Source organism: Protopterus annectens, chromosome 3.part1 (assembly GCF_019279795.1).
Source record: "Protopterus annectens isolate FY-2018-M chromosome 3.part1, PAN1.0, whole genome shotgun sequence".
Classification (NCBI taxonomy): domain Eukaryota; kingdom Metazoa; phylum Chordata; order Ceratodontiformes; family Protopteridae; genus Protopterus; species Protopterus annectens.
The window spans coordinates 1,062,656,262-1,062,677,179 of NC_056732.1; the positions used below are offsets into that span (position 1 = coordinate 1,062,656,262).

The 20,918-nt window shown below is 44.3% G+C and overlaps 1 protein-coding gene across 1 annotated transcript in view; it reads left to right on the forward strand.

The window, feature by feature from the left end:
* Window positions 1-20,631, forward strand: part of LOC122798351 (CMP-N-acetylneuraminate-beta-galactosamide-alpha-2,3-sialyltransferase 1-like) — a 25,037-nt gene extending 4,406 nt beyond the window's left edge. The window contains exon 2 of the mRNA XM_044067203.1: window positions 20,407-20,631. Coding sequence (XP_043923138.1) covers window positions 20,407-20,616 — 210 coding nt within the window. The 3' untranslated portion in view covers window positions 20,617-20,631. The remainder of the gene's footprint in view (window positions 1-20,406) is intronic.
* The last annotated feature ends 287 nt before the right edge of the window (window positions 20,632-20,918 follow it).

Consider the following 20,918-nt stretch of genomic DNA (forward strand, 5'->3'; position numbering starts at 1 on the left):
AACCCCTTATCAGGAAATGCCAACCACTACGAATGCAGGAGAACCCATCTGTAATGACTGCAGCTGTATTAGCACTCGAACATCTACATTTATGGTAGGTACAAAACTGTACTTTTTGTCCCTTATGCAAATGAGGGCCATTCAGCAAGTACCACAGCAAGAGCAGGGACAAGGATTTTACTCAAGACTTTTCTTGGTCCCCCGAAAGGACAAAGCCTGGAAACCAATACTGGACCTGTCTTTTCTAAACACATTTCTGGACATTCCAAAATTCAAAATGTTAACTCTGCAGCAGCTTCTGCCCATGCTTGGCAAGAAAGCTTGGCTTGTAACTTTGAAATTAAAAGAGGCATACCTGCATATACCAATCAGACAATCTTGCAGAAGATACCTAAGATTCATAGCGGGCTCAATGCACTACCAATTCTCTGCACTGCCATTTGGCTTATCTACTGTGCCCAGGGTCTTCACAAAATGCCTGGCACCAGTAATTGCATTTGCAGACAAAGAGGAGTTAAAATTTATCCTTACTTGGACAACTGCCTTATACAAGCATCTGGTGTTCGTAAAAAGATTATTAATTTGCCTAGGGTACACAGTGAACGAAAAGAAATCAAAACTAGTACCCTCTCAAGAGATAATATTCCTGGGTGCAAGCTTAAATACAACTGCCCAGATGGCTTATCTCATGCCAGACGAGCAAAGGCAACTAACTTCTTTTTTCAAAATGTTGGCAACAAAGACCCAGTTATCTGCAAGAAAAAATCTGCTGGCTTTGGGCTTCATGGCATCCTGCATTCTTCTAATTCCATATGCCAGACTGCATATGAGGAAACTTCAGTGGTACCTAAAAAGTGTCTGGACTCAACATTGTCAAAGCCTGGAAGCATTAATTACCCTCATTCCTTGCCTGCAACAGTTTTGATGGTGGGCTCATGCCTGTCACCTCAACAAGGAACAGCCATTCACTTCTACCCACAACCAGGTAGTCAGTAACAACAGATGCATCAGATTATGCCTGGGGAGCACACATGGCAGGAAAATGTATTCAGGGCACATGGTCCACAAGCCAAATGCATCTACATATCAATCAAAAAGAGATGCTAGCTGTTCAGAATGCCCTGACAGCTTTCAAGGATCTACTCCATCCAAGACAACTACTGATAAGGACGGACAATACTACAGTCATGTGGTACATAAACAATCCGGGAGGTACACATTCATACCCCCTCTGCAGACAAGCCATGACTTTGTGGAACACAGCACTGACTTATCAAGTACACCTACAAGCACAATTCGTGCCAGGAAAGAACAATACTCTGGCAGATGACCTAAGCAGAAACCTTACGGATCCCCACAAGTGGAAACTGGATCCACAAGTCTTCAGCATGATAACAAAGGAATGGGGATGCCCAGACATAGATGTATTTGCCTCCACTCACAACTGCCAACTACAGAAATTCTGCACAAGGATTAATCACAAGCAAGCATGGAAAGTGGATGTACTGTCATTCAGCTGGAAAAGTCTAACAGTATTTGCCTTTCCTCCTCTGCCTCTCCTCACCAAGGTTCTCCTAAAGCTCTGACAAGAGAAGCCAAGAATGATTCTGATTGCCCCAGACTGGCCACACCAGCACTGGTACCCAATCCTAAAAAGTTTGTCTCAAGGCCCAGCCTGGACATTGCCTCTAATTCTTCACTTACCGACCCAGCGAAACAATCAGATTCTGCACAGCCAACTCAGGACTCTAAATCTGGCATCATGACGGATAATGTAACCATTCAAAGCACACCTCTCTCTAAAGCAGTGATGGATGTTATTTTGGAGGCCAGGAGGCCCAGTACCAGAAAATCTTATGCAGGAAAATGGAAAAGATTCTGTGCTTGGAACCAGGCACAAGGAATTGACACATCTGTACCAAATATTCCTCAAATTTTACAATACCTAACTGAGATGCTGGACAAAGGCCTATCCTTTTCATCAATTAAAATTCATGCCTCTGCCATTTCAGCTCATTACAATACGGAACCTGCTATTTTTTCCCATCCTTTGCTAAGGCAGTACTTCAGAGGGGCCAAAAACATAAGACCTCCAAGAAGAGCCCCAATACCTGCATGGGACCTCAATTATGTCTTGGAAAAACTCACACTGCCGCCTTTTGAGCCAGCCAATACAGCTGATATAAAGTTTTTATCTTGTAAAACAGCTTTGCTCCTAGCAATAACCTCTGCAAGACGAGTTTCAGAGTTACAGGCACACATGGCTGTGGAACCTTTCATCATTTTCCATCCAGACAGGGTTTCTCTATGGACGAACCCAACATTTATGCCTAAGGTAGTGTCCAGTGTGGCCCTTAACCAAACAATTCATTTGCCTGCCTTTTATCCAAACCCACCGAATAAGGGTGAGAGACTTCTGCATTCCTAGGACATACACAGACAACTACGCTTCTACTTGGACAGAACTAAAACTTTCAGAAAAATTGAGCAACTTTTAGTGGCATATGCTGCAGGGTCTCAAGGAAAGCCTATCTCAAAACAGACTGTCTCAAAATGGATAAGCCACTGCATTCATTTCTGCTACTCACAACATGGCAAATCAGTGCCCAAGGGCATTAGGCCTCATTCTATCAGGGCAGCAGCCACTTCAGCAGCCTTTCTCAGAGGAGTACCGACCAAAGACATTTTAGAGGCTGCAACTTGGAGTTCAGTGCACACTTTTACAAAGCACTACCATTTACCTCTCTACTCTAAATCCAGAGCAGGCTTCGCCACTGCAGTTCTGCAAGGCCTTATAGCCTCTCCTAATCCTACTTAGGACCAGCCTCCCAGCCTTAGCTTTGGGATTCAAGCCAACAGTAATGACTGCAACAGTGAAACACGATGAACATAGTACAGTTGTGTACCTACCATAAATGTAGATGTTCGAGTGTATTCACTGTTGCAGTCCAGGTTACCCACCCTCCATCCCCCTTTTCTTTGCTGCGACTTGCCTATACTTCTCTATCTTATACAAACCTATGTGGTGTATTTGCTTGTAGATGAAAGAAATGTTTATTTTACTGCATGCATAATTATTGGCATAATATTTTTAGCCTACCATTTTGGGGGCACCTGACATCTGGGGCAAGAAAAACTGAAGAAAATGGCGTTGGCTGCATCTTTTATACCCCTGGCGCACTGACATCAGGGAAGAGGCGACAGCAACCGACGCCGGACCTAGACTTTGGAACTCCGGCCGACTACAGGTAGCCTGCCAGCAGGATAACCCAACAGTAATGACTGCAACAGTGAATACACTCGAACATCCACATTTATGGTGGTACACAACTGTACTGTTCTGCACACTCCACTCCAAACTTTGAATCTTGCAGCGTGGCTAATCATCTAATTTCACCCTTGGCATCACTCAGCAAACCTTTGATGGATGTCATTTTTGGAGGCTAGAAGGCCTAGTACTAGAAAATCTTAGGCTGACAAATGGAAAAGATTCTGTGCTTGGAACCAATCACAAGGAATAAGCACAGCAATGCCCAATATCCCTCAGATTCTGCAATACTTAACTGAGATGCTTCACAAGGGCCTATCTTTTTCTTCCATAAAAATCCATGTCTCTGCTATTTCAACTCATTATAACACAGAACCCTCCCCTCTTCTCTCATCCTCTGCTAAAGCAGTATCTCAGAGGGGCCAAAAATTTAAGACCGCTGAGGAGAGTGCCAACCCCTGCATGGGATCTCAGTTTTGTTTTGGAAAAGTTCACTCTCCCTCCTTTTGAGCCAGCTGCTACTACAGATCTAAAATTTCTCTCCTGGAAAACAGCTTTCCTTTTAGCAGTCACTTCAGCTAGAAGGATTTCTGAATTACAGGCTCTTATAGCAGTGGAGCCTTTCATTATTTTTCATGCGGACAGGGTGTCTGTCAGGACCAATCCATCTTTCATGCCTAAGGTGGTATCCAGTGTGGTTCTTAATCAGACCATTCATCTGCCAACTTTCTTTCCCAATCCTCAAAACAAGGGTGAGCGGATTCTGCATTTGTTGGATGTACACAGACAACTTAGATTTTACTTAAACAGGACAAAATTTCTAAGAAAAACAGAATAACTACTGGTGGCATTTGCTGCAGGGGCAGAGGGAAAGGCTATTTCAAAGCAGACTATTTCCAAATGGATAAGCCATTGTATTAGTTTCTGCTACATGCACCATGGTAAACCTATCCACAAGGGGATCAGATCTCATTCCACCAGGGCTGCATCTACTTTTGCAGCATTTCTCAGAGGTGTTCCCACCAGAGACATTCTAGAAGCTGCTACCTGGAGCTCAGTTCATACATTCACCAAACATTACCATTTGCCTCCCTTTTCTAAATCCAGAGCAGGCTTTGCCACTGCTGTCCTGCAGGGCCTTATAGCTGCTCCTAATGCTGTATAAATCCATCCTCCCAACCATAGCTTTTGGGAATCTGCAACAGTGAAACACGAAGAACAGTACAGTTGTGTACACTTACCATAAATGTAGATGTTTGAATGTATTCACTGTTGCAGTCCTGGTTACCCACCCTCCAGCCCCCAGTTTTTCTCTTACTACACCTCTGCTTTCTTTTACTATTCTTAAAAGCCTTTATGGTGTATTTGGGGCAAGAAAAACTGATGTAATGGCGTCGGCTGCATGATGTCCTTCATGGATGCATCTGCAGTCATAACAACTGGGTTGTCCTGTCGTCAGGCAGCCCTTCAGTCGGCCGGATTCCAAAGTCCGGTCCGCTTCGGCTGATGTCGCACCCACGTCATCTCTGTTGGTCTTTGAGTATAAAGCATCAGCCCGCCATTTTCTTCAGTCTTTCTTGCCGCGTGGCAAGCAGAAGCTGTTCGCAAGTGCCGGTCGGTCGGATCCAGAGATTACTTCTACCGAATACTACCGAAGACTTCTAAAGCTAAGTACCCGTTGGGGACTCTTTCTTGCCTCAGCCGATGTCAGAAAAAGTTAATAATTGTTTAACCTGTGGGAAACAAATACCTCATAAAGATTTCCACTCTTACTGCCTGCCTTAGGCCCAACCACGTAGCAGCCTGTTCGTCCTGTGCTTCTTTCAACCGACGAGCGCTTGGCGCCGGTCGGAGTTTGAACAGTTTTCGGTTCTGATTTTGCGTACATTATGCCGCCGGATCCTCCGACTCGCATTCTGCCAAAGCATAAAGAAAGACCGACACTCAGCGGTCCGCGGTTCGCCGAAACCATGGTTAAGCAAACCGAGTGTCTCGGTTTCGGCGAAACCGAGAAAACTGATCAAAATACAGCTGAATCTACCTCTACAACTGAGATCCCTGCTAACACTCTTGAATCGGCCTCAGAAATTTTACCCACTACGGTGCTTACCACTGACTTATCAGACACCATTCCCTTGGATGTCTCTACCCCAACGTGGTGCTGCTAGGCCTCCAGCAGCCATGTCCATTAAGGCCTTTGCCAGGGCTAAAGCAGCCAAGACTACTAAACAGTGCCTGTTAAACCCCCTCAACCAGGCCCTCTTCCAGTTCTCAAATGCTTACTTTGGCAGAAGATTTAATTTCATTAATTAGAGGATCTCAATCTCACCCAGACAGGGCCTCTCAGCCCCAGAGAAGAGACCTAAGGCAGAGCCCCATGAGCCAGTGTCCTCTGATGATTCTGCTGATGAATCAGACATAACTGACCAGCCAGAGGCTCCTTTCTCCAATTTTGAAGATTCTGATGCTGAAGAATCCATTCCAGCTGCTTCCCACCAGAAGAATTCTCCTTTGGGGAAACCTTGCATGCCATGAGAACAGTTCCAATGGCAGCAACAGGATTTTTCAGACTCTAGGAAAAGACTTAGGACCTTTTTGCACCTTCCACAGCACAGGCCCTTAGCTATACCTCCTGTTCTCTCTGTGGTGGATGATGCTTTCAATGATGTCTGCTCCGCTCCAGATTCTTTACCCCCAGCCCCTGCCAAACCAGACAGATTTTACAGGGTGCCAGATACTCATCACCACCTTTACAAGGCCCCTCTTGCAGACCCGAAACTATTTCCCAGGGTCCCAAGGCAGTAGCAGCGACCATAGCTAAAAACCCTGTTCCTTCTGAAAGGGAAGCAAGGTCATTAGACAGATGGGGTAAAGGTTTACACTTCAGCCACTCTCTCAGCTAGAGCTTTAAACTGTCAGTTTCACATGATACAATACCAAGAGTTTATGCTTGATCAGTTAACTAAAAAGCTAACCACTGATGAATCTCTTGATAAGAAATATGTATTAGAAATGGTAAATAACATACAGCAAGTTAGTAACCACTCTTTAAAATGTGGATATGATGCACTGGAGGCTTCATTTAGATCAGCCATGACTGGCACTGTAATTAGAAGGCATGCATGGCTAAAGGAGCAAGCTTTACGGATCATGTTAAATCTAAATTGCTAGATGCTCCTATGGATAAAACAAGTTTGTTTGGTACACCTGCCCAGCAGGTTATGAAGAAAATGGAAGAAAAGGCAAAATCAGTCCAGACAGTTAAAGATTTCTTGCAGGTTCAACCCCAAGGTTTAGCAGGAACTGGCCTGCCAAAATTGGTCCTTTCCTGACTCCACAAGACCTCAAAGGGGCAGGAATAGGCGTTCCAGAGGCAGAAACCAATCCAGAGGAGGTGCCTACAGAGGCGACAGTGGCAAGGTAACAACAGAGGCACAGACTCAACACCTGCCACTACATCAACACAGCCACAGTGACTTAATCCTAAACCCGCCTACCAGGAACAAATAGCAGCTCCTCTAGGCGGAAAGCTAACCTTATTTTCAAAAAACTGGCACCACATAACAAAGGACAAGTGGATTTTAGGAACCATAGATCAAGGTTACCGGTTCCACTTCCACACTTTACCAGACAAAAGAGGAATGCCAAATCTACCTCCAAATCAAAAGACAGAGGCTCTACAACAGATAATGGAGTTAGCAAACATGAGAGCTGTGGAGAAAGTGCCAACAGCAGAGCAAGGAAAGGGGTTCTACTCCAGACTATTCCTAATTCCAAGAAAGGAAAAAAGTTGGAGACCAATTCTAGACCTGTCCACCCTGAATACTTATATCATTGTCCCAAAATTCAAAATGCTGACCCTACAGCAACTTCTTCCCATGCTGGGCAAGGAATGTTGGCTGGTAACTCTAGATCTCAAGGAGGCATACCTGCACGTCCCCATTCGACCAATCTGCAGAAGATACCTCAGATTTCTTGCAGGATCAGAGCACTTTCAATTCTCAGCATTGCCCTTTGGCTTATCTACTGCGCCCAGAGTATTCACAAAATGCCTGGCATCAGTAATGCCATTGCAGACTACAGGAATTCAAATTTATCCATACCTGGACGACTGCCTGATACAAGGAGACAACAAAAGCAAGCTGACAACAGATTTACAAAGGGTCATTTACTTGCTTCAAGCACTGGGATACACAGTCAATTTACAAAAGTCAAGACTGATACCATCCCAGACAAGGACCTTCCTGGGAGGAATTGGACACAGTAAGACAAATGGCATTCCTAACTACAGAAAAACAAAAGAACTCCCTCTTTACTTCTTGGCACTAACAAAACTGAACAAGTTAACAGCAAGAAAGGTACTGCAGGCCTTGGGTTTCATGGCATCATGCATAATCTTGGTTCCATTTGCCAGACTACATATGAGAAAACTACAGTGGTACCTAAAGAATTTATGGTCCCAACACAGACACAACCTAGAAACGGAAATCCCACTAATACCATGCTTAAAACAGGAGTTCCTATGGTGGGCTCAGGCATGCCAGTCAAACCCAGGCCTGCCCTTTCGCAAGGGTCAAGCAAGCCAGACCATCACAACAGATGCTTCAGACCTAGGATGGGGGCGCATATGCTGGACAAATGCTGCAAGGATTGTGGACACAGGACCAACTTCACCTGCACATCAACCTAAAAGAAATGCTGGCAGTAAAACTGGCAATCCAAAAGTTCAGACCATTTCTCAAGGAGGACCACTTGATGATAAGGACAGACAACACCACAGTCATGTGGTACATCAACAAACAGGGAGGCACTCATTCTTACCCCCTATGCAGAATGACTTTGGAGCTGTGAACCCTGGCACTCAGCTACAACATCCAGTTACAGGCAATATTTGTGCCAGGAAAAGAAAACTCTCTAGCAGATATGTTAAGCAGGACCACATCGGATGCCCACGAATGGCAGCTGCACCGGATATCTTCAAGACCATCTCAAAGAAATGGGGAATGCCTCAGATAGATCTATTCGCATCACCTTTCAATCACCAGCTCAAAAATTCTGCACAAGGACATTCCACCCACTAGCATGGAAAGTGGACTGCTCTCCTTCAGCTGGAAAGGCCTAACAGCATATGCATTCCCACCTCTTCCCTTGATACACAAAGTACTACTAAAATCAAGGAGGAACGTCCAAGGATAATCCTGATAGCTCCAAACTGGCCAAGACAGCATTGGTACCCACTGCTGAGGAGCATGTCTCGGAACAATATGTGGCCAATACCCTGATGCCTTTGATGCTAACTCAGAACAACTTCAGCACCATGCATCCAAACCTAAAAACGCTGCAACTGACTGCATGGAACATCACATAGCAGCTGCTAATACAGAACTTTCACAAAGAGTTAAAGACATTATTCTTGAAGCACGCAGGCCTTCAACTAGAAGGAATTATGCTGGGAAATGGAAAAGGTTTGTCATTTGGAGTTCTGAAAGAGGAAAAGATGTATCAAACATAGATATGCCTAACATTCTGGAGTATCTGGCGAACTACTTCATTCAGGCCTGTCCTACTCCTCCATCAAGATTCATGCATCAGCTATTTCAGCAGAATACAGCTTTGATCCACCTGTTTTTCACACCCTTTGCTCAGGCAGTTCCTCAGAGGAATCAAGAATGTAAAACCTCCAAGGAAACCACCATTGCCAGCTTGGGACTTGAACTTTGTGCTAGAAAAATTGACACTATCACCTTTTGAACCAGCAGCAACAGCAGACCTACAACACCTGTCATGGAAAACTGCTTTCCTACTGGCAATTACTTCAGCAAGGAGGGTTTCAGAACTACAGGCCTTAATGGCAGTGCAACCCTTTCTAATCTTCCACCAAGATAGAGTGTCCATGAGGACTAATCCTACATTTATGCCTAAGGTGGTATCCAGAGTGTCTTTAAACCAAGCAATCCACCTACCTTCTTTCCCAACCCACAAAACAGAGGGGAAAGAATACTGCATACCTTGGATGTACATAGACAGCTACGCTACTACTTGGACAGAACAAAAAATAGCAGAAAGACTGACCAACTTTTCGTAGCCTATGCAACAGGAAGGGAAGGAAAAGCTATTTCCAAACAGACAATCTCCAAATGGATAGGAAATTGCATACGATTCTGTTACTCCTTCCATGGAAAACCAATTCCACAGAACATAAGACCTCATTCTACAAGGGCAACAGCCACTACCACAGCCTTCTTCGAGGTGGCTACCAAAGACATTATTGAGGCGGCTACTTGGACCTCCGTGCATACATTTGCCAAGCATTATAATTTACCTCTATATTCCAGATCCCGAGCAGGGTTTGCTACTGCTGTTCTGCAAGGGATCCTAAACACACCATAATCTACTTTTATCCTCCTCGCCTAGTTGGCTATGGTATTCTACCCAGTTGTTATGACTGCAGATGCATCCATGAAGGACATAGTACAGTTTTGTACCTACCATAAATGTAGATGTCGAATTGGATAGCATCTGCAGTCAGGATTACCTCCCTCCTTCCCTCTGTGGTACTCCTAGGGTGTTTACCCTTCTAATAGCTAGCTAGTGGGGGATTTCTTTCATGGTGTATTTGTTTGTATTTATGTACATACATGCTTATTTTGTGTTTACCTCTATCTTTGGAAACATTGGCATCTATCCAAAATTTTTAGCCTTCTATAGTGCTTCTGGCATCTGGGGCAAATAACACTGAAGAAATGGCGTCGGCTGATGCTTTTACCCCAAGACCAACAGAGATGACGCCGGGTGAAGTGCGACATCAGCGAAGCGGACCCGGACTTTGGAATCTGCCGACTGAAGGGCTGCCTGGCTTATAGGACAACCCAGTTGTTATGACTGCAGATGCTATCCAATTCGGACATCTACATTTATGGTAGGTACAAAACTGTACTTTTTATACCCCTGACGACCTGACATCATGGAAGAAGGGACAACAACCGATGCAGGACCCAAGACTTTGTTAATCAGGCCGACCCTGCCAGCAAATTACCCAAATGTAATGACTGCAACAGTGAATGCACTCGAACATCTACATTTATGGTAAGTGTACACAACTGTACTTTATCTGCAAGGCAAATTCTGCAAGCCTTGAGGTTCATGGCCTCCTGCTTTCTTCTAATTCCATATGCAAGGCTGCATATGAGGAAACTGCAATGGTATCTCAAAAGCCTATGATGTCAACAGTCACAGGATCTAGAAGCTATGATTCCTATCATACCTTGCCTACACCTAGACTTCCTTTGGTGGGCAGAGGCCTGCCACCAAAACAAGGGACTACCATTCACACTACCCCCTGCCATCCAAACCTTAACAACAGACACATCAGACTATGCATGGGGGGCTCACTCGGCAGGGAAGTGCATTCAGGGCAAATGGAAGCCAAGTCAAATGTACCTACACATCAATCAAAAGGAAATGTTAGCTGTACAGAATGCTCCGACAGCCTTCAAGGACCACATTCTTCCAGGACAACTATTGGTATAGACTGACAACACCACTGTCATGTGGTACATAAGCAGAGGGGTACACACTCTTACCCTCTCTGTGGACTAGCCATGGCATTGTGGAACGTAGCCTTGAGATACCAAGTGAATCTACAAGCTCAATTCCTGCCTGGAAAACTAAATACACGGCAGATTGACTAAGCAGAAACCTCATGGACCCACATGAGTGGAAACTGGAACCGAGGATTTTCAACATGTTGACAAGCAAATGGGGGAGCCCAGATAATAGACCTGTTTGGCTCCCCCCAGAACCATCAATTGGACAAATTTTGCACAAGGATTCCCCACAAACTAGCTTGGAAAGTGAATGCTGTATCCTTCAGCTGGAAAAACCTATCAGTTTATGCCTTTCCTCCTCTGCCTCTGCTCTCCAAGGTACTACTAAAGATCAAGCAGGACAAGCCAAGGCCGATTTTTAATTGCACCAGAATGGCCACGCCAACACTGGTACCCCCTCCTGCATTGTGTCATGCTTGGCCCCATGGCACCTGCCTCCGACTCCTTCCCTATTGCCTCAGCAGGAGACAGCACCCTCAGCTGCAAATCCTGAACCTAGCAGCCTGGATAATTACCTAATCTCTCCTTTACCACCCCTTAGTAAATCAGTGATGCATATCATTTTAGAGGCTAGGAGGCCTAGTACTAGAAAATGTTATGCTGCAAAATGGAAAAGATTTTGTACCTGGAACCAATCTCAAGGGATGAGCGCAGCAGCACCCGATTTACCTCAGATTCTACAATATTTGACTGAGATGCTTCATAAGGGCTTGTCCTTTTCCTCCATCAAAATTCATGCCTCAGCCATTTTAGCTCATTATCGCACAGAGCCTCCCCTCTTCTCTCACCCACTGCTCAAGCAGTTCCTCAAAGGGGCCAAAAATTTAAGGCCACTGAGAAGAGCTCCAACTCCAGCCTGGGACCTTAACTTCGTCTTGGAGAAACTCACTCTTCCTCCTTTCAAGCCAGCTACTACTGCAGATTTAAAATTCCTTTCCTGGAAAACAGCTTTCCTTTTAGCAATCACTTCTGCAAGAAGGGTATCTGAGTTATGAGGCCCTTATGGCAGTGGAGCCTTTCACCATCTTTCATGCGGACAGGGTGTCCCTCAGAACCAATCTCTCTTTCATGCCCAAGGTGGTATCCACTGTGGCTCTTAATCAGTCCATTTGCCTACCTTCTTTCCTAAGCCTTTCATCGTCTTTCATGCAGACAGGGTGTCTCTCAGAACCAAGTCGACCTGCTAGACAGGGGCCTGGAGAAGTAAATATTGTGGGAAGAAATATCCAGGGAATTGTTATTGCTAGGCTTGCATAGGCCCTAAGGCCAATAGCCTAGTACCAACCTATGAACCCACAGAACAAAGGGGAATGGATACTGCACTCCTTAGATGTGCACAGACAACTTAGATCCTATTTGGACAGGACTAAACATCAAAGGAAATCTGAACTACTGCTGGTTGCATTTGCTGCAGGGACAGAGGGGAAAACTATCTCAAAGCAAACCATTTCAAAATGATTAGGATACCGCATTCATTTCTGCTATAAGCACCATGGAAAACCTATCCTACATGGCATCAGACCCCATTCAACCAGGGCTGCATCTACCTCTACAGCCTTTCTCAGGAATGCCCCTACAAGGGACATCCTAGAAGCTGCTACCTGGAGTTCTGTACATACTTTCACCAAGCATTATCATTTGCCAATTTTCTCTAAGTCCAGAACTGGTTTTGCCAAAGCAGCCTTGCAGGGCCTTATAGCTGGTCCTAATTCTATTTAAATTCCTCCTCCTAACCTTAGCTTTGGGAATCTACCCAAATGTAATGACTGCAACAGTGAAACACGAAGAAACATAGTACAGTTGGGTACACTTACCATAAATGTAGATGTTGGAGCGTATTCACTGTTGCAGTCCTGGTTACTCTCCCTCCAGCCCCCATTCTTCTTTTGGCTATACCTCTATTCCCACTTACTATGCCCAAAAAGCTTTTTGGTGTATTTGCTTTTTTGTTGGAGGTATATCTTTGTTTTATAGAGTATTATAGATCTAATTGCTTCCCATTAGGGGGGGGGCACCTGACATCTGAGGCAAGAAAAACTGATGTAATGGCATCGGCTGCATGTTTTATACCTCTGACGACCTGACGTCATGGAAGAAGGGACAGCAACCGACAAAGGACCCAAGACTTTGTTAATCAGGCCGATTGAGGGCTACTGCAAGCAGATAACCCAAATGTGATGACTGCAACAGTGAATACACTCGAACATCTACATTTATGGTAAGTGTACACAACTGTAGGACACTATTATAAGAAATCCTGCCTTAGCTCTCCACCATGCTGCAGTAATATTACCACTGCTTATGATTCAGTTTTGTCCATGCATTTTCAATATAGCTGCAACAGTCATGCCCCAGAAGTGTGGCACCTATCATAACAGTATAGCACTTTTGGTGAGATGCTCAGTCGTGTGAAATAGCTTCCCAGTGTCCCATTGTTTGAAGTGGAATTTGGATTTGAGTTAAATGTGTTGCACTTGTTAGTGAATGCACTACACACACACACACACACACACACACACACACACACACACACACACACACACACACACATTAAATGTTCTTCACTGGAAAACCTAAACATAGCATGGTGTAATGCTGCTTATATCTGGTTCAAGTACCATCTGAAACTGGACCAACAGCAGCAGTAAGAGACTGGCATTATCCAAGGGTAGCTTCAACTGCTTAAAGTCAGACATTTGAGTAATATCTTTCATTTAGTCTACAAAGTTGTACATACTGATTTAAGAATACTCCCTTGAAAATGCAATCTCGGGACTGTACTCATTCGATATGCAGATGCAAGAGTATGCAGTGTAATTGATATTTTTTCTTTTCATTTGACTATGCTGAACCATAGCTAGAATGTATTTTGTGTACTGTGTGTATATGAGTTGGAAATAGAAAAAAATTAGCAAAGCTTGTTAGGCTGCTAAGTGAAATGCAGAAGTGCATGAAGTAACATGCCTGTTAAAACTACAGGAGGAAACAGATGAGGCAGAACAGAGTAGTCTGTGCCAGAAAGTTAAAATTAAATGCAGTCACTGGAAGTGTCAAGTAACAAAACAAGCATTAAGAATTAAAAAAAATGCTGCTGCAGACTAGGGTAGATGTCCCACAGCTGTTGAACAGTGCATTTCTAATACATGTGTACTCCACAGTAGTACAAGTTACAGTAGTGTATCTGAGCTTTTCAAAAAATGTCTCCTTGTTACCTGTGGCTTTAGAAACACAGACTGTAGTTGGAGCAGATGCAACAAAGCAGGTAGTGTACAAAGAATGCAGTAACACCCACATTGTGATTTTTTTTCAGGTTTTTACAGTGTCATACAGATGGCATGACATTACATCTGCTGAATTTAAACGACATTTACATTCCCACCGCTTTTCACGTTTTTATATTGGCACCCATTAAAATACATAGCACGGTCAAATAACACTACAAGGAGAGTTATACGCACCCTAACAGGACTGCATAACTAGATGTCCTTCAAGGATGCATCTGCAGTCCTTACAAATGGGTTGCCCTGTCGTCAGGCAGCCCTTCGGTCGGCCGGATTCCAAAGTCTGGGTCTGGCCTCGGCTGGTGTCGCACTTCACCCGACGTCATAGCTGCAGTTCTTCGGGTATAAAGACATCAGCCGACGCCATTTTCCTCAGTCTTTCTTGCCGCGTGGCGCCCAAAGCAGAAGCTGTTCGCAAGTGCCGGTCGGTCAGAACCAGAGATTACTACTACCGAATACTTCTACTACCGAAGACTTCTAAAAGCTAAGTACCCCCGTTGGGGACTCTTTCTTGCCTCAGCCGATGTCAGAAAAAGTGAATAACTGTTTAACTTGTGGGAAACAAATACCTCATAAAGATTTCCACTCTTACTGCTTACCTTGTTTAGGCCCAGACCACGACGTAGCAGCTTGTCTAGCCTGCGCTTCTTTTAACCGACGGACGCTTAGACGCCGGTCGAATTTGCTGAGGAGTTTTTGGCTCCGATTTTGCTTACATTATGCCGCCGGATCCTCCGACTACGCAAATATCTAAAAGCGCGAAAAAGGACCGACACTCGGGTCCGCGGTTTCAGCCGAAACCGTGGTTAAGCCAACCGCAGTGTCTCGTTTCGCTGAAACCGAGCAAGCGGTTCTTCCTTCAGCCGAAAACTTACCTCCTACCGAGGCCTCTTCCAACCTGGTGGAATCGGCTTCTGAAATCCCACCTGCTCTTGCAGTTTCTCAGGAATTATCTAACACTATCCCCTTGGATATTTCAACCCCTGCACGTGGAACTGCTAGGCCACCTGCAACCATGTCTATTAAGGCCTTTGCCAGGGCTAAAGCAGCTAAATCTACTAAATCTGTGCCTGCTAAGACCCCCTCTCACAAGCCTAACTCTAGTTCACAAATGCTTAGTCTAGCAGAGGATCTCATTTCTTTGATCCGGGGATCCCAGCCTCACCCAGACAGGGCCTCTCACCCACCTCCAGAGAAGAGGCCTAGAGCAGAGCCCCCGAGCCAGTTTCTACAGATGATTCCTCTGATGATTCAGATAATACAAACCCTCCAGAGGGCCCTTTCTCACCATATGAAGATTCTGATGCTGAAGAGTCCATTCCTTCTGCGTCTCCGCCTGAGGAATTTTCCTTTGGGGAAACCTTGCATGCTATGAGGGAACAATTTCAGTGGCAGGGCCAGGATTCTTCAGACTCTAGAAAAAGGCTTAGAACTTTTCTGCATTTACCACAACATAGGCCTTTAGCCATCCCTCCAGTTCTCTTTGTTGTGGATGATGCATTTAATGATGCTTGTACTGCTCCTGATTCACTACCTCCGGCCCCTGCTAAGCCCGATAGGTACTACAGGGTCCCGGACACGCATTATCATTTGTATAAGGCTCCTTTGCAGATCCCAGACTATCTCCGAGGGACCTAAGGCTGTAGCAGCTACCTCTGACAAAAAAAGCCACCCCTCTGAAAGGGAATCCAGGTCCTTAGAGAGATGGGGTAAAAAAGTTTACACTTCTGCTACTCTTTCAGCTAGGGCCTTGAACTGTCAATTCCACATGATCCAGTATCAAGAATTTATGCTAGACCAGTTAACCAAAAAGCTGTCCTCGGATGAACCATTAGACAAAAAATCTGTTCAGGAAATGGTACATAACATTCAGCAAGTCAGTAACCATTCCTTAAAATGCGGCTATGATGCACTGGAGGCTTCCTTTAGATCAGCCATGACTGGCACAGTTATCAGAAGGCATGCATGGTTAAAAGAGCAGGCCTTACCAGACCATGTCAAATCAAAGCTACTAGATGCTCCCATGGACAAGATCAATTTGTTTGGCTCTCCTGCACAACAGGTGCTGAAGAAGATGGAAGAGAAGGCAAAATCTGTCCAGACAGTGAAAGATTTCTTACAGGTCCAACCTCCAAGGTTTAGCAGGAATTGGCCCTCCAAGAATTGGTCCTTTCCAGACACCACCAGAGCTCAGAGAGGCAGGAATAGGCGTTCAAGAGGCAGAAGTCAATCCAGAGGTGCCTACAGGGGACGCCACTGGCAGGGTAACAACCAGTGAGGTACAGCCACCACCACTACTGCAGGACAATCACAGTGACTTGGCTCTGGCACCGCCTACCAGGGAACAACTAGAAGCACCCTTAGGCGGGAAGCTAGCCTTATTTTCAGTAAACTGGCATTTCATCACAGGCGACAAGTGGATTTTGCAGACAATAGACCAAGGTTACAGGTTTCACTTCCATACTCTACCAAGGAAGAGAGGAATGCCAAACCTACCTCCAAATCAAAAGGCAGAAGCTCTAAAACAAATAACTCAATTACTAAGGATGAGAGCTGTAGAAAAGGTACCATCTATGGAGCAAGGACAGGGATTTTACTCCAGACTCTTCCTGGTACCAAGAACAGAAAACAAATGGAGACCTATTCTCGACCTGTCCGCTTTAAATACATTCCTCATTGTTCCAAAATTCAAAATGCTGAATCTACAGCAGCTTCTTCCCATGTTGGGCAAGGAGTCTTGGCTGGTAACTCTAGATCTCAAGGAGGCATACCTGCACGTCCCCATACGACCAAATTGCAGAAGATACCTCAGATTTCTTGCAGGATCAGAGCATTATCAATTCTCAGCATTGCCCTTTGGCTTATCTACTGCGCCAGAGTGTTCACGAAATGCCTGGCATCAGTAATTGCAGGCTTCAGGGAATCCAAATCTACCCGTACCTGGACGACTGCCTGATACAAGCGGACAACAAAAACAAGCTAACAGAAGACTTGAAAAGGGTCATTTATCTGCTGCAAGCCCTGGGATACACAGTCAATATAAAAAAGTCAAGGCTGATACCATCCCAAAGGATAACCTTTTTGGGTGCAGAACTGGACACATCAAAACAAATGGCATTCCTAACAGTAGAAAAACAGGAACAACTCCCTCTCTACTTCTTGGCATTAACAAAGCAAAACCAGCTAACAGCAAGAAAAGTCCTGCAAGCCTTGGGTTTCATGGCATCCTGCATAATATTAGTTCCACATGCCAGACTGCATATGAGAAAGTTACAGTGGTACCTAAGGAATTTATGGTCTCAGCACAAGCACAGCCTAGAAACCCAAATTCCTATAATCCCATGTTTGAAACAAGAATTCCAATGGTGGGCTCAGGCCTGTCAATCAAACAAAGGACTGCCCTTCCACAACACTCAACCAGGCCAGACCATCACAACGGACGCCTCAGACCTCGGTTGGGGGGCACACATGCTGGACAAATGCATACAAGGCTTATGGACTCAAGACCACCTGCACCTACACATAAATCAAAAGGAAATGCTGGCAGTAAAACTGGCAATTCAGGCATTCAGACCATTTCTCCAACAAGGTCAACTGTTGATAAAGACAGACAACACCACAGTTATGTGGTACATCAACAAACAGGGAGGCACACACATTACCCTCTATGCCGGATGGCAATAGACCTCTGGAATGTGGCCCTGAGCTTCAACATTCAGTTACAAGCAATTTTGTGCCAGGAAAGAAAAACATTCTAGCAGACATACTAAGCAGAACTACCACGGATGCCCACGAATGGATGCTGCATCCAGACATCTTCAAAACCATTACAAGAAAGTGGGGACTACCAGAAATAGACTTATTTGCATCCCCACGCAATCACCAACTGAAGAAATTCTGCACGAGGACATACCACCCACTTGCTTGGAAAGTGGACTCCCTATCTTTCAGTTGGAAAAACCTGACAGCATATGCATTCCCACCACTTCCTTTGATGCACAAGGTGCTATTGAAAATCAAAGAGGACCGACCAAGGATCATCCTGATAGCTCCAGACTGGCCAAGGCAACATTGGTACCCACTACTGAGGAGCATGTCTCAGGAACAAATATGGACTCTACCTCTAGTTCCCTTACTGTTAACACAGAACAACTATAACACCCTGCATCCAAACCTGAAAACACTGCAGCTGTCTGCCTGGAACATTGCATAAGACCAAATAACCCAGATTTATCTCAAAGGGTTAAAGACATTATCTTGGAGGCTCGCAGACCCTCAACAAGAAAAAATTATTCAGCAAAATGGAAAAGATATCACATTTGGAGTACTGCAAAGGGAGAAAATGTGTCACTGGTAAACATAGCCAACATCCTGGAATACTTGGCAGAGCTCTTCCACAACGCCCTGTGCTATTCTCCCATTAAGATTCATGCATCAGCTATTTCAGCAGAATACAACTTGGATCCTCCCGTCTTCTCACATCCTCTGCTCAGGCAGTTTCTGAGAGGAATTAAAAATGTAAAACCACCTAGGAAACCACCATTGCCAGCATGGGACTTAAACTTTGTACTAGAAAAGTTGACACTCCTCCTTTCAACCAGCAGCAACAGCAGACTTACAATACTTATCATGGAAAACTGCTTTTCTGCTTGCAATCACTTCAGCAAGAAGGGTATCTGAGCTACAGGCATTAATGGCAGTACAGCCTTTCCTGATCTTCCATCAAGATAGAGTGTCCATGAGAACAAATCCTACTTTTATGCCAAAGGTGGTCTCCAGGGTATCTTTAAATCAAGCTATCCATCTACCTACATTCTTCCCCAACCCACAGAACAGGGGAGAAAGACTGTTGCATACCTTGGATGTACATAGACAACTACGCTACTACCTGGACAGGACCAAGGGCAATAGAAAAACTGACCAGCTACTGGTAGCATATGCAACAGGGATGGAAGGAAAAGCAATTTCAAAACAGACAATCTCTAAGTGGATCGGAAATTGCATTAGATTTTGTTACTCTTACCATGGGAAGAAAACTCCAGAAAACATCAGACCTCACTCTACAAGGGCAACAGCCACTACCACAGCTTTTCACGAGGAGTGGCTACCAAAGACATTTTAGAGGCTGCTACTTGGAGCTCCGTGCATACATTTGCCAAGCATTATAATTTGCCTTTATACTCCAGATCCCGAGCAGGTTTTGCCACTGCTGTTTTGCAAGGGATCTTAACTACACCATAATCTTTTTTCACCTCCTCCCCCAGTTTGGCTATGGTATTCTACCCATTTGTAAGGACTGCAGATGCATCCTTGAAGGACATAGTACAGTTTTGTACCTACCATAAATGTAGATGTCCGATAGGCATGCATCTGCAGTCAGGATTACCCACCCTCCTTCCCCTCTGTGGTACTCCCAGGGTACTTACCCATCTTGTAGCTAGCTGGGGGAATCTTTTATGGTGTATTTGTTTGTATATATGTACATACATGCTTATTTTTTGTTTGCTCTCCACTATTTGGAACCATTTGCATTTTCCAAATTTAGCATTCCTAGAGGGCACCTGGCATCTGGGGCAAGAAACACTGAGGAAAATGGCGTTGGCTGATGCCTTTATACCCGAAGAACTGCAGCTATGACGTCTGGTGAAGTGCGACACCAGCCGAGGCCCGACCCAGACTTTGGAATCCGGCCGACCGAAGGGCTGCCTGACGACAGGACAACCCATTTGTAAGGACTGCAGATGCATGCCTATCGGACATCTACATTTATGGTAGGTACAAAACTGTACTTTTTTTTATTGTTTCAGCTTTGCTACTTGTTAGGTAAACCAATGATTGTGCACTCATAGGAACAGAGAGAGATTGTCCGTTGTAAGTAATTGTATTTATAAATCATGCAAATTTTATTTATAAATCATGCAGTCTTGACAGCATGATCAGTTTCTTACTTGACAACTGTAAGTATGAAACCACATACACTATCCAGAGATGGTAGAAATTCATTCATCGCTGTGTAAATTGAGTTTTAATAAAAATGTAACTGAAAAAAAAATCATTCTGAATGTTTCTTTCCATTAAAAAGTTTTTACTTGTCTTTTAACTGATATGATGGATATCCATTGGATTACCACTAATGGATTGTCATAGGACTGAACAATATAACATGTCTGAGTTGTGGCAGTGTAAACCTGTGATATTGTCTGCTGGCCTTTTTCAGAACACTTTTGAGTGACTCTATTTTTACTTACAGAAACTGCAGGGTGAAATGAATCCTGGAAATATCACTGCAGTGTTGAAAACCTTGTTTGAAACATTACCTGGGAAAAACCCAAATTCTAATCGTGGATCATCCCACTGCCGAAAATGTGCTGTAGTAGGAAATTCTGGAAATCTTAAAGGTTCAAGATATGGATCGCTGATTGATAAACATGATTTTGTGATCAGGTATACAACATTTTAAGGTCTTGCTAGAAAATGCATGTAATGTTCCCATTCTCTGAGTCATAAACACAGATAAATTAGTGATATTTAAGAATGACAGCTAAGCAAAAAAAAAAGTCTGAATAATTTCTGTACAATGTGCATCACATATACGGAGAAAAAAATAAACTAGCTCTCCCTAGATGACTTGATATTAGAACTTTTGTAAACGTGTGTGCTCCACAATGGATTTTCCAGGGAAAATTGATTCAGATGAGATTGCTTCTTTCTTTTACTTCTGTGTCGTTTTACCATCTACTGTCACTGTTATTCAGAAAATGA